Source organism: Gasterosteus aculeatus, chromosome 13 (genome assembly GCF_964276395.1).
Source record: "Gasterosteus aculeatus chromosome 13, fGasAcu3.hap1.1, whole genome shotgun sequence".
In the NCBI taxonomy this organism is placed as follows: Eukaryota; Metazoa; Chordata; class Actinopteri; order Perciformes; family Gasterosteidae; genus Gasterosteus; species Gasterosteus aculeatus.
Window position 1 is genome coordinate 15740790 of NC_135701.1, and position 17372 is coordinate 15758161.

The following is a 17372-nucleotide window of genomic DNA, read 5'->3' on the forward strand; positions in this document are numbered from 1 at the left end:
TTGTAATGTATTCATAATATTCTAAATAATGGATAATTTGGTCCCTGCAGATGAATACATTACAACAGCCTCTGTCTGCTGCACAATGTAACATCTATAAGTAAAACATACAATGACAGATCCACTTATAAATCAGCAACTTAATATACAATTCTTTTAATTATTCCTTGCAGCGGATCAGTGTTTTCAGTACAAGCAAAAGTCTGAGCACATTTTATTCCTTTTTGTCAGCTGGGAAACATGTCATTTGAATATAAGAGTAATGTGCGCTGTCCAGTGATGGAGAGCATCTTGGAGAACACTTTTCTTTCACTTCAGACATTTTGGCATCTACGTGAGAGTGAGAGTAACATTACCACAGTACCAAGGGACCCGAGTACGACTTTGTTCCTGACTGTTCTGTTCTTGCGGGACTATCAAGCTTTTCATTTGTCAGCAGCACAAAACCCACGGACACAAATAACACGAGGCTCCTGCTGGTTCAGGAAAAATACAAATTGCCCAGTTGTTCAGAAAGGTGTGTTCCCTGGTGTACCGACGAGGATCAGGGCGTTTCACTCTGGAGAAGCTAACTGGTGCCTCAGGTAGGACCGGTGCTCCCTGGGTGCTGGTCAGGGGTCAGAGCCGGCCTGCACCCGTGTGCTGCCAGTGGGACAGCAGCCCTGAGGTCAAGAGGGTCACCATGAATCACAAAGCCCGGTCTGATTTGTAAACTGTGAGGACATTGATTTACACAGATGATGAGAGGAAAGAAATCCTCCGGCAGCCAGCAGGAGGATTGTGGAACGCTGAGTGTAATCACAGAGCAGATTGCTCTTGAGAGGAAGGTCAAAGCACGTTCTTATTGTGATTAGAAATCTTTTTTTTCTATGCAGGCTGTGCTGTTCCTCCACGAGTGGCAATAGGAAAGGAAACTTGGCAAAAGGGCACAAATCCGCTTTACAATTATGTGGAATAAAGATGATTTGCTAAACAGCTATTACAATTGTTTGTAATAATCTAATTGTGTTGGACCAATAACATAGTATAAGAGTCTGTCATCTCCCACTGGCCAATCACGGAAAAGCACTATTCGTGTTGGTCAAGGTGTGTAAGCGGGGCCACTTGACCTACTGGAGAAGAACATTATGCGTATTATGGTTGTGTTGTACCAGATTGGTACTGCTTCAAAAGACTGTCACTCACTATCCTCCAGTTCTGCTAACCCGCCCTGAATTTTGAGTTCTTTTCTGTCTTTTAGTTGCCGACTGTCGAGTCTTAGAGGGACTGCAGAGATATTCCTCCCTCCCCACGTACTTGCCTGTCAACTACCAGGTGCTGAACGCGGACTTGGCGTTCTTCCTGAAGGAAGCCAACCAGGACTTCATGAGGAACTCCAGCCTGATGTCCCGGACTGAGCCCTTCTTTATCTACCAGGCCAGGAGTTTGCCCTCAATGAACACCAGCTACGGGCCTCTCTCCGTGGAGCAGCAGGTCCCCTTGGAGCTCCTACAGAGCCCGGGGACGTTTCCCGCCTCTTCTGTTTTCACCTTCAACTGGAAGGTCCAGACCTTCATCATGGACACCAGGATTCACCTGGCCAAGCCCAGGGTCCAGGTGCTGTTTTACGTCGCAGGCAGGGACTGGGACGACTACAGCGCCATCGACAAGCTGCCCTGCGTGCACATGTTTGCCTTCCACGAAACCCAGGAGGTGCGCGGCACGTGCCAGCTCAAGGGCGGGCTGGGGCTGTGCGTGGCCGAGCTGGAGCCCCTGGCCAGCTGGTTCAGCCCGCCCAGCGTAGTGCCGGGACGCCAGAGGAACCTCGAAGCGTCCGAGGGCACGGCGGTGGAGCTCTACTACACGCTGCAGTCCACGGACGCAGGGGAGTGCCACTCGGAGGAGGCCAGGAAGGACACCTTTGTCCGCTCGAGCCAGGAAGGGTTGTTCGGCTCCTACACCTCCACGCCGCTGCGCAGGATTGGCGGCGTGAGGCTCTACCAGAATCCCCCCGCGCCGCCCCTCGCCGCGCACAGGCTCGACAACAACTTTATGGTCATGGTGCCGGCAGCGCCCGTCAGACAGAGGGAAACCGTCTCTGCCTTCATCACCGCGTCGGCCGACTCTCCCGTGGAGATGTTTACTCTCAGGTAGGAGCCCTTTGCTTTCTCTTCTTCTGTGAAGTCTCTGGCTGCAGACTTTTCTCCGTCTCAGGCTCTGCAGTCGGTGCCTGTTGACTCATTTTTCGCCCACTCATTCTTTCCTGTCTCTTTTTATATATTAAATCAGCAAACGCTAAGACTGGGCATCACAGATGGATCACTCCTATGTGGATCACTCATATCGTGTTTCATCACAATTACAACTTAGTTGTAGTTTCTTCATTTTTCTGAAGTCATAAAACTGAATCAGATTAAATCACGGTTTGATCACAGCTCATAAACGCAACCCGCTAAACAAGGTCAACAGCAATTCCTGTGCTGCCGCACTGTGGTCCCTCGATCAAATCAGTATTGATCGTGAAGTGGTTTGACAGCGTGAATGCAAACTCAAGCTGGTGACAGCAACTCCACCGTCTGATCGGCTCTATTGGAAATCCAAACGAGTGTTGAGAGTCAGCACATTTGAGCTTCTCGTGTTTCATATAATAATTGACAAATTTGAGTAAACTCCCCTTCCTGCCCTGGTTTGTTTTCTCCTCCCTCTGTGATTGGCCGTCATGTGTGATTCGTTTCCTGCTCCAATAACCTGCACCTCCCTAGTGGATTTAGACCATGCGTGTCCCTTGTCTCCTTGTCGTTTTTTTTATTCCTTGTTGGTTTGTGTGCAAAAACCTGTGTTTCCCTGCGTGTGTCTTTTGTGACTAAATTTTTGCTTGAATCTGCTGATCTGCATGTGAGTCCTGATTTCCGGCTGATGAACCTGACAAAAAGCAGATTTTGGGCCAAACAAATATAAGAATACATTTACAATGCGTAATGTTATTCTGTGTGTTATTAGTGTTCAGGTTAATTCTGTTGCGTTTCCCAATATTATATATCTCCAGTGTAAAATCTGCTGCTCCCCTGGGAAGTTTTAGTCTCCGTTTTTCTACAGTGTAGAGAATAACTGTCTGGAAAAAAAATGCTGATATTTTCTCGGCAGAAGTGGCCCTCATTATGTGTATGGAGCACATGATGATGAAATCGTCCTTGTGAATTGTCTTACTGTTATTATTATAGCCCAGTTAGACCAATAAAGATAATTTGGAAAACGTCTTCTCAGCACAGATTAATGCGTTGGTCTCTGCCCCAAAATAGCTTCATGGGTTTAGTAAAAAAAAGTTAATCTTCATAGTAACTGCAATCTGGATGTTGTTTTATATTATGAGGTAACAAAGAATTCCTGCCACAGTAAAAAAGCAGGATTATCTCTCGGACATGGCTTGATTGAGTGGAGATACTAATTACAGTGAACAGTTGAGACACAATGATTTAGATAATTAACATGCAATGCAATTAATTAAAACGCAAGTCCATTAGTGTAATGACTGAATCCGGTATTAATCACACCGGTTTTGGAAGAAATAAAACCCTACCAAGAGGCAGCAACGATGGTCCATTTGTCAACCTGTGTCAATGAAACAGGCCGCCTGCTGAATAAGAGGGTTTTCTGCTTGTTCAAGGTAAAAAGCACACAGGCCATTTTAAAATGAAGATTATGGTTCATAAAAAGCTGCTCCACACTCCTTTTCCTCCCACGGTTGTTAAAGCATGAATATAATTTACCAAGCTCAAAAAATACAGTCTACATAATACACAAAATTTAAGCTGTGAGCTGTGAAGTTGGAACAAGTTAAAATTCTCCAGACTGCTTCTTGTGTTTCAGTGAATTACCAAATGCGTTCTTTTCTGGACCGATAAGGCTTTGGAAACTTTTTTTTTGTTTTTCTCCATTTTCTAAATGGAGGAACTCCCCTTTCATCAGTGAAATAAGCAGGCCGGGCTGGCCACACGGGCGACGCCTGCGGTGCTTTTATTTGGCAGCGCCGCACACGGCGGCGGGCACAGGTTGGCCATCTGAGAGCGGGCAGATATGAAAATCCTCTGTGTGGTCCTGGGTGATAAGACTGTCCTCGTACGTGCATTTGTTATGACACGTAATCACCAGAGAGAAGACTTTGATCTCTATATTCACAACATCATTATCATCTCTGTGCCGCACACTTCTGTGTTAGCTCATTGTTGGCCGCGTAGCCCTAAATGCGAAATGAGCTTACGATGCTGTAAAATCTGTCAAACAGACCTTCTGCCACTTCAGTTCTACGTGTTTATTGCATGTGCCGGTTTAATGCATTTAATAATTAAATCAAAGTCCGTCACACTTTGCCCACACCAGTGTGGGCATAGGAAAACAACACAAAAGGGTAAAGTCAAAAGAAAATGTAAAATGTCCCTCCACCCCTTTAATAATTATTTCCCTTTCCCCAATTAAGATTTCACCTTCGTCTTATCCATTATGCTGAAAGGCTCATGCTGTGATAGACGATATGCAATAAAAGTTAATTTCACATACTTTTAATAGCTAATCATTCGGCCAATTTATTGCTTTGTAGACTCCCAGCATGGTGTGACTTACTGGGGTATTTCAGTCTTGACATGTTGCTTTTAATTTGATGGCTTCTGATTTGATACGACCTCCTCTGTGTTAATGGCTCTGTCACTCAGAAACTTATTTTACTGTGGTTTACTTTGCTCGGCTTTAGAGGGACTAATAGTTGCTGCTTTTAGTCACTATCATAAGTCCTCCTGATATGTGAGTTTTTTTATAATTTCCTTGAAAAGCCATTGTCTACTGGAGAAAAACTAATTGGTACAAACAAATCATCATCATCAGCATGGCACCAATGTCAAGGGAGGAGGAAACCACCATGTTCAAAAATATTCCCCTGATAGTAAAAGGTACTTAAGCAGCAGTGTTCACCAAATGTTCATGCTTAGTTTAGTTCAAAAATTTAAGCCATACTTCTCATTTTCTTCAAAATTGACAAAAACATTTGGTTTTAATTCGCCTCACAATATTATGGGTGTTTAAACAAAGCCAAGCCAATTTCCATGTCAGATTGTCAACATTATTTATATATTCCTGTATCACAAATGATTTCAGGAAGCTTTATGAGCAAACTGCTGAGCAAACACCCTTTTGGATCTTACTAACTTCTTACTACTTGTTTCGGAGTAGAAATTTCTGTAAATTTGTATCAATATCAGCAGTATATTATTAGTGTTGAACTAAAACCATAATTTAGTTACAGTTAATTACATTAAGATAGTTTATGATGTTGTCTACAAGTTTACACATCCTTTTAATAAATAAACATCTTGTGAAAATTGAAAGTACAGGGAATTATTATACATAACCTCTTATGATGCCATTAAAATGTCTTGTCAATGTCAAAGGATGTCATTAAATATAAATTGCTGTGAACAAAGCTGGATTAGACAGGATTAACTCCTTGGCAGCAGTGTCTTCCTTTGCTGTGTTCCTTCTTTGATATCTCCCTGCTTTGTTGTGCTGAATGAGACGCAGTATCACGTCGTAGTCTACAGTACAGCTGTTTCATCACGAGCAAGAGTCACTCCTTCAAAGACATTTCTGCACACCAGCACATTTTGCACGGCGGTGTGGAGGCGAATAAAGGAATGAAAATTGAAAATGCACTAATATATAAGCTCATTACCATAATATGTTTTCTGGTACCACTGCACAAGATGTAGATTGTTCTATGTTATTGATAATTCATAATTACCACTCCATAGAAGTTCCTCTGCAAATTAAATGCAGAGAAGAAAATTATTTTAAAGATTTTTTTCTCTCCTCCGGCAGTCTCTAGTTCTATAAAGAAAATGAAGAAAACCTGCAAGTAAGGAAACGGCTTTATTTTCTGTCTTGGTGCAGTGCTGCCGTGCAGCATGAGTCACTGTGCAGTGAGGGTCATTACATGTGCATTGTCCTCCCCGGCCGGGCTCAAGCATTATTTCAACAGGGGATTAGTCGATTTAAGTAACACAACATTTCACGGTCTCCTGAGGATATTGTATTAATAACCTTGTTGTTTATTATTTACCGGACTGAAAGCTCTCCCCCTGCTCGGCTGAAGTAAGGGAGCACTCACACTGCGGGTGACAGGCTGTTGGAGGCCGTTTGAAAACAATTGGGGTTGGAGGTGGGGGGCTGCGTGTTACAGCAAGTACATATGCACCTTGTTTTGCGACCGACTATGGCAGCAAAGCAAGAAGAAGCTGGTAGAACAACACACACGGGGGGGGGGCGACTTCCTCCCTGGCTCAGGTCGACATTACGACATAGCTGCTTAATGTGTGCTCTGAATGCTGGACGTTGCCACTTTAAATCATCCCCATGGCTGATAGAACAAACGCAACACTTATCGCCTGAATAACTCAATATAGAACAACACCCTTGAGACAACTTGTTTGAAAAAGGAGGCATGAAAATGAACCATTGTAGGTGGTGAAGATTAGTGGGTATTCGATTACTTTTCCTTCCTCGTGCAAACGTCCGGAACGTTACAATATGTCTTATGACTCGATTTAGTCCGTGTTCGGCCCAATAGTTGTATTTATTTCTGTATGTAGTCAACAGCTGACCTGAAATCAAATTACGATTTGATTCCTGAAATTAATTGATTATTGACCAGTTTTGATTCATTTTAAATTACAAATCCTAAAGAAATGTTCCTTAATATCAAAAAAAGGCCTTTAACCGAAATCTTAAAAAGATAATCTTAAAATAAAGTACTTAATGTTAGAAAAGTTATAAATTGTCATGCATGAAGTGCATGTCAAGTGTGACATGCATTGTGATGATGTCATCAAGAAAAAATATTATCTATTATATTAGAAAAGCAAAATCATGCTCTTTGATTGTTCATTTTTCCGTTCTTCGTTTTGGATGTAAATGTTTGCTTCAAAGAGCTCAAATCGCCCCTTTTACTGACAAACACGGACTCTGGACATACAAAACATACTGGTTTAAAACTCTCCACAGGAAGAATGAAGATATAACTGTCTGTTCCAGATCGGGACCACGGCCCCACTAACCCGAGTGTGGATAAAAAGAGCATAGGAACACACACGCAGCACTTCTATATAGAAAATCACCAAATTTGTGCCCATAATGACAAAATCTTAAACATTTCAGCCAACAGAGAAATCAGCCTTTTTGGTGCTTCATGCAATCGCTCTAATAATGTAGGTCTCAATCTAGTAAAAAAAAATATGCGTGGACCTTGAGCCTCTAAAACGAAAAAGATTAAGGATTAAATTGGTTTCAATGACTGAATGAATTCTGTGTTGTAGTCAGTGCAGAACTAATAACTGTGGTTGTACTTACATCTACGTTGTGTTCGTAGTAAAAGGATGTGGACGCTGTGCTAACATGCTTGAATGCACTGTGTGTGTCTGTGTGTGTGAAGCATAATGTACGGCAGATGCAGGCGAGTTGTGTGCAGACGTACGTGACTGTTGTCTTTTAGCTGATTGTTTGCCAACTGGCTCCACGCTGCTGTGGTTTATTTAATCGTTGGCCTCCCTTGCAGAACATTCTCCCAAAACACGTGTTTGCAAACAAATTTCAATAAAACCGGCAGCCGTTTCATTGTGCGTGCATGTGGGTCTGTGGTGGTGCGGGAGCATTTGTGTGCGTTCAGAAGTGTTCTTGGTGGTTTGCTGACACGTCTGAGCGCTGCGCCATGCCCGCCCCGTGAATACTAAAAGTACGGCACCAGCGACTGTGATGGAATCAATTTGCCTCGTCTTTACAAGGAAGTGCACCAGTGAACAAGTGATCTGCCATTACGCTCCATTATGTGTACTGATGGACAACAAAGACTAATGTATGCAAGAGGCAGGCGCCTAAAGTAGAGATAGAAGACAGGAAAAGTGTTAAACGCTCCAGTCCCAGTTCAGTGGTACCTTATACACTTTAAAACATAGTGAAGAATTGTCTCAAAATGTTCAGAGAGAAAGAATTTTTTGCTTAGTTACATTCACATTTTTCCTTGATAATTGACTAAAATGATTGACTAAATTATTAATGATTAATGTATTAATCAACTAATCATTTCAGCTGAAGAACGGACTCCCCATACTGTCCTCCCTCTCACTATGGAGGCTTACACGTGCCAATTGTAATTCTCATGACACTCTAATTATGTGTACTAAATATGTCAGAAAGATCTGTCTCCTTGAGTCTAATTAAACAGCACATTAAACAGAATAATGTATTCTTTTAAATCAATAACACGATTGCCTATAGGCTAAGTGAGGTCAGCCATGAGCACCTTGTTTTTAATTTGCACTTGAAGTCCGTGAGTAAATGTACTTCGTTACAAATCACCAATTTGCGGAAAGCTTGTTGTTTGAATGATCAGCTGACCAGGAACGGCTCGAGACGAAGGTTTCAGTAAACTAATTTGTGGAAATAAAAGGAATAACTGCTCGCAATGAAAACGAGAACATAAATGGAAGCTGGTTCCCTAGAAGACGCAAGATCCCGACACACAGATCAACTCATTGGACACACGAATCCATTCATCACAGCGCAATCGCATCTGAAAGCCATCATCGCCGGCTGTGAGCGGCGTCTGAATCAACAACCACTGGGGTGCTTCTGCAGAGAATACATGATGAAAGACTAAGAAAATGCCTTGTCTTTTTATCGGAAGGCATTGAAGCCACGAGCCATTTTGCTAAATAAAAAAAATCTCCATTTGAAAGTGAGGGGGAAAGAGCCACTCGGGGACAAAATATGGACGGTCACGACTAAACGTATCTAAGAAAGCGGCTTCAAACGTGCATTAAATCTCGTCAGATGTCTCCCAGTTATAATGAATCATTTCTCGCTAGTTTGTTTATATTTAGTTGGTGAGGGATTTGGCAACTTGCAGCGGATGTCTTGTGCATTCCCAACTAAGTTCTTCATTTATTATAACACAGCAGAGAGTTTCTGAACTGTTTTGGATGCAATAATATGCTTTCCTTAAAAAACAACAACAACAACAACAACAGCGCACAGCAGCAGGATTTTTAGGAGCTACTTTGTTTTCGCAGAGTGAGGAGTCCCCTCATGTTTTCATTAAGGCAGCAACACGGGGGGGTCTCAAGCATCAACGTCTCTTATGTTGAGCTTGCCTATTTAAAATTTCTCCCATTTCCATAAGCAGCTAGAGCACGCGGCCTCGCCAGCCACTGAGGTCCTGTTAACAAGCACCGCTGGCAAAATCCGGGTGGAGGGAGAGGTGGAAACACTGTAATAGAGCAGGGGATTGGTGCACAGCTCCCACATCCAGGCCCCATCGATCCCACGCAGCTCCACGGGGGGTCCTGTCATCCGCCTCGGCTCGCTCCGCTTTCTCCACCTGGAAGGAGCCGAGGAATACACAGCACATGCAGGAACAGCTTTCATATATGTCCATGAAGCGTTTTTTGTGCAGAAAAGGAATATACCTCTTAGTACGGTATGGTTGGACATGACATTCAGTAGTTTTGACATAATTATAAACCTTTACAACTTGCAACTCTATAAGGGAGACAAAAACCTTTAAAGTAGTATTAAATACATGAAAAACCAAGATAAATAATTATTTTTAGGTGCTTTATTAAGATATTGCTGGATGATGTTTGAACACCTCAAAGTTTCCAGAATGTTTCTGTCAGTCAGGCCGGAGTCGGAGGACAAGGACGCAGAGAGGGTTGACTGCTAGAGATTTATTTATTCACTCTCTGTCCCTGAAAACATCAAATAAAGCCAGAAATCTGGGGGTTATTATGGATTCAGATTTACACTTGGAGAGTCACATCAAATCAGTAACAAAATCGGCCTACTACCACCTCAAAAATGAAGCACGACTTAGAGGGCTCATGTCAGCTCACTTGTACATGCCTTTATAACTAGTAGGCTAGACTATTGTAATGGTCTCCTTGCAGGTCTTCCAAAAAAAACTGTCAGGCAGCTCCAGCTTGTTCAGAACGCTGCTGCTAGAGTTCTAACAAAGACCAAAAAATGTGAGCACATTACACCAATTCTTAAATCCTTACATTGGCTCCCAGTATATCAGAGAATTAATTTCAAAATCCTACTGCTCACATATAAATCACTACATGGTTTAGGGCCAAAGTATATCACTGATATGCTTCCACCACATAAGCCCTCAAGATCACTAAGATCTTCTGACACCAATCTGTTAGTGATTCCCAGAGTAAATACAAATCATGGGAAAGCATCATTTAGTTACTACGCAACAAACAGCTGGAATAAACTTCCTGAAGATTTAAGACTTGCCCCAACTCTGACCACGTTTAAAACAAGACTGAAAACTTTTATGTTCAGCTTCGCCTTCTGCTAAACTTGACCTACATTGCACTTTTAACCTCTGCCTTTAATTAAACAATTTAAATAAGATTTGAATTTATAATTTTATTTGCTGTTTTTAATTGTTTTTTAATTCCTGCATTTTATTTCACTTTATTGTATGAAATGTTATGATGTGAAGCACTTTGAGTCTGCCTTGTGTATGAAAAGCGCTATACAAATAAAATTGCCTTGCCTTGCCTAAATACAGTAGTTCAATAATCCAATTATTCCTATATCTAATGATACAATATTGCAATGATCTTTTCCCAAACTAATACGAACGCGGGTGTGGACATGTACGACTACAAGACACACTGGCAGAGGACAAAGGTAGACGCAGACAATAAGTATCCATGAGGGAGGTGAGGGAACAGGTGGAGACAATTAGGAATCAGGGGAGACAATCGACAGGAGACACCTGAGGAAGGGCAAGGCACCTGAAACGAGATTGGGTTTAGACGCCACAATAAAACAGGAAGTATCAAAATCAGACGTAAGATGGGACACAAACACAAACTTCACCAACATATATGACAGTTTCCTTCTGAGAGCAATCTCCTCCTCCACATGTGCATGTAAGGGTTGATGTTTAAATATAATAATAGTAATATGTCTAATAGTGTAGTGGGTGTGTTCTCCTAATGTAAAGCTTAGCAAACTAACTGAGCAAACAGGTCCAACATCAGGGAACATGTTTAACAGCCGAAGCCATCAGCCAAGAATAACTATCATCAAAAACAGCAAAAAAACATATTACGTAAAGAGTCATTTGAGCTCAATACATTTACTTTTCCTCATAAATAACCAGTAATATCCTCTCTGTTTCAGTTGCACCATGTTGCCTGTTACCTTGTCCTCTAGTATTTTTATATTTTTTGTAAAAAATACAATTAAGGCTGTTGTGTTCAAAAAATCCCATTTCCTGTTTAGCATTTATAGACAAATATCGCTCCATGACCTTCATGGTGAGAGATGAACAACTCCATCTTGGCTTTCGGCAGCAGTGTCAGTGTCGTCCAAGCACTTCTCCGCCCGACCCCTCCATAGTTTACATAAAGATTATTTATCTTTCTGTTAGATCCACTGATTACATTTGTAAGCGACCATTACGGGTAAAATCGACGCGCTAATAGCATGTTGTATGAGGGCTAATAGAGGCCAAGCTCACACGACTGATAAGAACAGAGCTTCAAAGATCTCAATACGTTCCCGCTCTCATCATTTACATGCAAAGTAATCATGCCTTTGAAGAATGACTGAATTTGATTACAATAATTCCCTCTGTTATTAAGCACTAAGTAGCAGGTCAGCTTATTCAGTCCCAAGTCTTTCACTTACACTTACGTTTGTTCCTTTCCAAGCATAAACATGATCAAAGCTTTTCTCTTGCAATTAATTACAGTCTCTAAGCTAAAGCCTGTTAGAGGGCAGCTTCATGTTTAATGTAGAGTAAGTATTGTATGGATTTTTTCTGGCTTGTGTTAATAGTTGTTGTTGCCAAATTCCTCATTTAAATGTTGATGGAGCGTTTTCAATTGGAAAGCATTGCCATTCATCATTAAAGAGAATTCATCTGCACCTGCATGATGTAACTGCAGGCAAAGTTTGACGCGCAGACTAGACTCAGACCTCGACTTCTTGACTCGCTTTTAATGTCCCGTCCATCCGGCCTTGAATGATGCTCAGCATATTCACAGTGTAGAGAAGAAGAAAAAAAATGACTTAATGCCGTTTGTTGGAGACACAACAAGAAAAAAATGGAATGGTTTCCTTATTTATTTTCAAGGGCTTTAATGTGCCTTTAAAACTGTGTAATTGGCACCTCAACTGGATGTATTATATCACCACTGGCACTTGCAGCAACGTGTTCACTGACAGTGGCTGATTATCTTGGTTAGCTGCATTGTTGCTGTTGTGGGGAGTAAATAAAAAAGTAGTCTGGTTATTAACGTGGTGATTCTTAAGGGCTCTTTCAATACAACATTCTTCTGACATGCAGATATAAGAATAGAAATAAAGGATTAGCTTTTCATCAGATGCCTAGGAGATTCAATTTGTTAGACAGGACATTTTTTATGTGGATGCATTCTTCCTCTTTACCTGTTTATGCTTAATCTTCACGTAGACCACATGGCAGTTTGGTTTATCTCTTTTTTTAAATAGTCTTATTTGGTTTCCTGCCAAAGAGTTGGAACGTATCCACACTCTCACATGAGTGTGGTATTAATAATATCATCTTAATGAATACAAAGGGACATATTTTCCCAAACTGTAAATCTATTCATTGACAGCTAATTTAATATTTAGACCATTCCCTCTAATACAGACATCAACCAAAATAACAAAAGGGTTTAATTATTGAAGAATAGTTTCTTGAAATTTGTGCCCATTGAACATCGCAGATGGCATCTGGTTCCGTCTCTCTAGTTTATAGAGTTTGAAGTCAGACAGAGAACATGCTGTGAGCGCTTTGAAATGATCCTTCTTTGTCATTACACTTTTATATACTGTAATATATGCTTTGGTCTATAATCTACAATTGATAAAAATGTGCGTCCCATATTTGAAATAACAGACATTTAAATGGAATCTGATTCTTGACACCCTTCCAATCCACGGGAACCGATTTATAGTGTAACGATCCGAAAACGCCAATCAGTACAAACGCTACACTCTCAGCACCAGGTGGGCCGAGAAAAACTAATTAACTGACTATTCACAATCCTTTTTCTTGGCTCACGGGTTGCCTTGCAAATCCGATGTTTTGCACATAATGTGATTCTGACGACAGGCGCAAGTCCAAAGTCTGTTGGTGGCCACTTTGGATGTAGAAATAATTTGGTTCATCCCCATCTTGTGTATCAACTATAGTTTGGCCGTCTGCATCCAGGGATCAGGCCAGTAAAACCTACAGCTAACAACAGCTCTGCTCACCCGAGACAGACAGAGCCCAGTGATGACGGCCCCCCCGGAGCAGAACCGCATCAAGTCAATGGTTCCAGGCACAGTGCCATTATACCTCCATACCCGAGGCAGGTTCTTCTCTTTTCCCATCCTGCTTTTGTGCAGTGCCAGTATCAAGCATATCAAGCATAAGTGCCCGATACTAAAACCAACGTCTGCATCTACAGATGTAGTACAGATGTAGTACGCGGTGGCCATGAAACAATGCACCCACAATGCTGAACAGCATGCAGGAATCACTCAACTTTAATGGCTACCAGCTCATCTTTCTGACTCGGGTGAAAATGGTCTTTCCCCTACGAATCAATCAGAATCAATCAGGCCAGCATTAAAACAGACTTATGACTGAAACAAACTGGATTATACAACAGAAAAGGCAGAAGTAAAATGGTATAATGGTGTCGGAATAGATTTTTTTAAATATCGACTTTTAATGTAAAAGTAGGAATACCATTCCACTACAAGTAAAAGTGCTGAATGGGAAATGTTACTTTAGTAAAAGAACAGTACCTGTCAAACATTCACATCAATGCGAACGTGTGTCCAACCTTCTGATTGGCACATGTCATGCCAGAGACTTGAGACTTACAATCACACCAGCCACGTCTTATCGGAACGGGGACGTTACGTTTGGGAACCAATGACCCCATCCCAACTGACCTACCCTCCCTCTTCCTGCACCCTTTGCTCGGACCACACTTTTTCATGAACATGGCCTTCATTGTGATCTCAACTAAACACCTTTAAAGGTGTTTCACTACATCTCGGTTGCTACATCATCACAAAAACTGTCCATGCAAATTAAAACACCTGGCAAAGCAGTTAAAGCTGCCTCTGGGGTTCTCCCGACAGTGAGTATCCAAAGGACCACATTGGGCCTCTGGACCGTTCATTTATTCCCTTTATTCTGTCATATTCTTTTCATTCTTAACATACAGGTGAGAAAGAATGTAAAAAGAATGTTTAACTTAGGTGTAAGGAAGCCCCCCTAAAATCTGGCTCTAAACGGGAACCGGTTCTAAATCAGTAAACACCTCGGTGTTGATGCGGTCCGGGGTCAACGTTTCAGCTGAAGGTGCTTTAGAACTCACAAAGTGAGATCAGCTCGTCTCAAATCCCCCCGTCGCCGTCTCTATAGCCTGTCTGCCAAAAGCACAGTGACACACACACACTGACTCCGGATCAGTACGTAGTGAGCCACACATCACGGAAAAAGAAAATAACAACATGGGAAGAATCACTTGTATTTTAGAGATTTTGGAACTTCTAATTGTTGCTGAAGCATTGTTTGTTTACAATTCAGTGTTGTTAAGCAACCAAACCGAAAATCTGCATGTTACCCATCTTTGCTGAGTTGTAATCCATTTCATTTTTAAGTCCTTCTGTTTCAGCTTTTCTCTGGATTAATAATAGCAGCGCTCACGTACAATCAAATGCTAAGCTCTTGAATTTAACATGCTGGCATTGAGCTGAACTCTCAGGACGGAACCAGCATCAACCACTGAGTCGACCGATGAGACGACACAAGGTCAACCTGCATGGGAGAAATAGTACAAACCAGATGAGTGGGGAATAATCCTACCATAGTAAACATAAAGATGCGTACCACAGGGAAGAAAAACTATAACAGAATAATATAAGCACATAGCTTCAGACCTGGATGTTTTACTTTATGTAAGCTGCATCTATTTGAGTTTTCCTTTGTGGGCGTGTTGTGAGTCTGTGATTATATTTGTGTGGGTGAAAACAAGGGGACGAGTATTTGTGTATACTGCACCTTTCTGAGGCCACGCACGTGCACAGTCAATAATTACGATGCCACCTGCATTTTTGACGTCAGCTGCTCCCACTTTCCCACCCACTGATGCTCTCGCTTCCTTCGTCCAGCAGCACCCATCGTTTTACTACCCAGCATACGTCCCCAGCGTAGTTATTGCATCTGTTCTAAATGTCATGTGTCTCAATTGTTAAGAGTGAGGAAAACACCATGTGTCTTTTAACGTACGTTTGTGTTCCAGCACAGTATGGATTTACATGCTCATACACTGTAATACAGAACATCCTGCCCTGTACTGTGCTGTTGATGCAGCTGAAAACACAAGCCCTTCTTTCTGCTGGGCTTTATATTTCCTATCAGGTTGTTTTTGTCTAAGGGTCCGTATTTTCTGTTGCGTTTAATTAAATTCAAATAAATTCATTTAATATTGTATAGCCCAAAATCGCAACTTACAAATTAGCTTTAGAGGGCTTTACAGTCCGTACCCATAACTGTCCCGAAACCCTCACAAAATGAAAAAACTTTTGATGGGGAAAGAAAGGGAAGAAACCTCAGGGACAGCAATGGATGCCATGTAAACAGAATGAACAGCGTACAAGATGTACAATACGTTTAATTCCTATGAAAGGAAATTATTCAAATACTGCAAGTAGTAACCTCGCAATACAGAACCTCCATCCACTGAAACCTGTGAGGAGGGAAAGCACAAATACTTCAAGCAAAGTCGCTAATGTTGGTTTAAGATGACAGTAATAGTGCGAAAAGACCTGTGGATAGTGTTCTAACGGATAGCATCGGTCTCCAACGTCAACATAATTCCGTATGCATGCATATGTTTGTCACGTATATCCATTTCTCTTTTGCCAACTGTACTATATTGATCAACCATTTCCACATTTGGTCGACCCCAAGCAGAAAATGGAGCAGAGATCTGCATTATCAAATTGCAAGCTCCCTTACTAAAATTTCATTCTCTACCTTCTGTAATAATCTTTTCCACTAGAAGAGGAGGAACAGTTTCTTCAATCTTTGGAGGAAATGGCTATTAACCGAAGAGACCCTGTTCTCATAAAAGGAATATGGAAAGTGAATTGACTTAAAGATTAGATTGTGTGCCAGGAAGTTGCGGTGGGATAATGTAATATTTGGCTTGCATGTACAGTAAGGGGCTTGGGATCCTTGTTTCAATGACCGATTTGATGGAGGTTTATGATTGGCTCATGCCTCGATAACATGCCCTCTGACTACAAATTGAACAGTATTGTTGTTCTGTATTGTGATGCACTAGCTGTATATATTTCAGCTCCTCTCTCCCTCACCCAACACCTCGGGATTTGACCGCTCGGATGCTGAGCTCTGGCATTTTAGATGCACCTCTGAATTTGGTTATGTTACTCCACTGTCTGGCATTTCCAAAGGCCACAACCTTTGCATGTTCATTCGGTGTCTTCGATGTCAATGTGTCGGTGTTCAACATGAGTTTTTACGGGGCAAATGTCAGAGGTTTGGGCCTTGTTAGGTCTGCACTGGGGGCTGATTGGTACCAACAATCAATTCTCGGCCGGCCGTCTCTGATCTCTCCCTCCCTTATTCCTCCAGGCCATAATCAGTGAGCCTAAGGTTTGCCGTTGCACAGGAAAGGCTCCTTGAGAAGCCTGTTGGCACCAGAGCAACAAAAAGAATTCATCCATGACAATTTGAAAATTCCAAACTGTTCTTTTGTTCCGCTTGCCTTTTTCTTTTTGCAGAGAGCAGTTGTGTCCTCCAGCACATATCCACCATAGACAGACATTGATAATATGACAGCTCCCCCTGTAGCATTAGGCACCATCTGACAGGGGGGGGGGGGTTGGAGGAGCGGAGCAAAGTGGTTGCTCTGAGTGGCTAAAGACTGAGAAAGAGGAGGCCCCTTTCTCTCCCAAAGAAAGGAGCCCGCGGGTGCATCCTGCAGCAGGAAGGTTAGGGATTCATCATTGACCAGATAATTCAAGTCTATGTGTGTGAGCAGGGTGGCTGGCCCAACGCTGGGCTAAATGGAAGACTAATGGGCGGTGGGAGCGAGCCTGACGGCCTCTGAGGAGCCCTGTTCTCTCTCCCTCCACCTGCCATCCATCACTTTTCCAGCTGATACTGGGAGATAGCTGTCCCACACTGGTGGGAGGGTGGCAGGAGGGGTGAAGGGTTGCACCAGCATGGCTTCATAGGAGCATACAGTGGTTCGCTGCTATTCTCATTCACG

General features: G+C 42.2%; 1 protein-coding gene across 1 annotated transcript in view; it reads left to right on the forward strand.

Annotated features, from left to right (window-relative positions):
- LOC120830349 (transmembrane protein 132C) overlaps positions 1-17372 on the forward strand; it is a 95767-nt gene that overhangs the window by 16762 nt on the left and 61633 nt on the right. The window contains exon 2 of the mRNA XM_040194921.2: positions 1241-2129. Within this exon, the coding sequence (XP_040050855.2) occupies positions 1241-2129 (889 nt within the window). The remainder of the gene's footprint in view (positions 1-1240; positions 2130-17372) is intronic.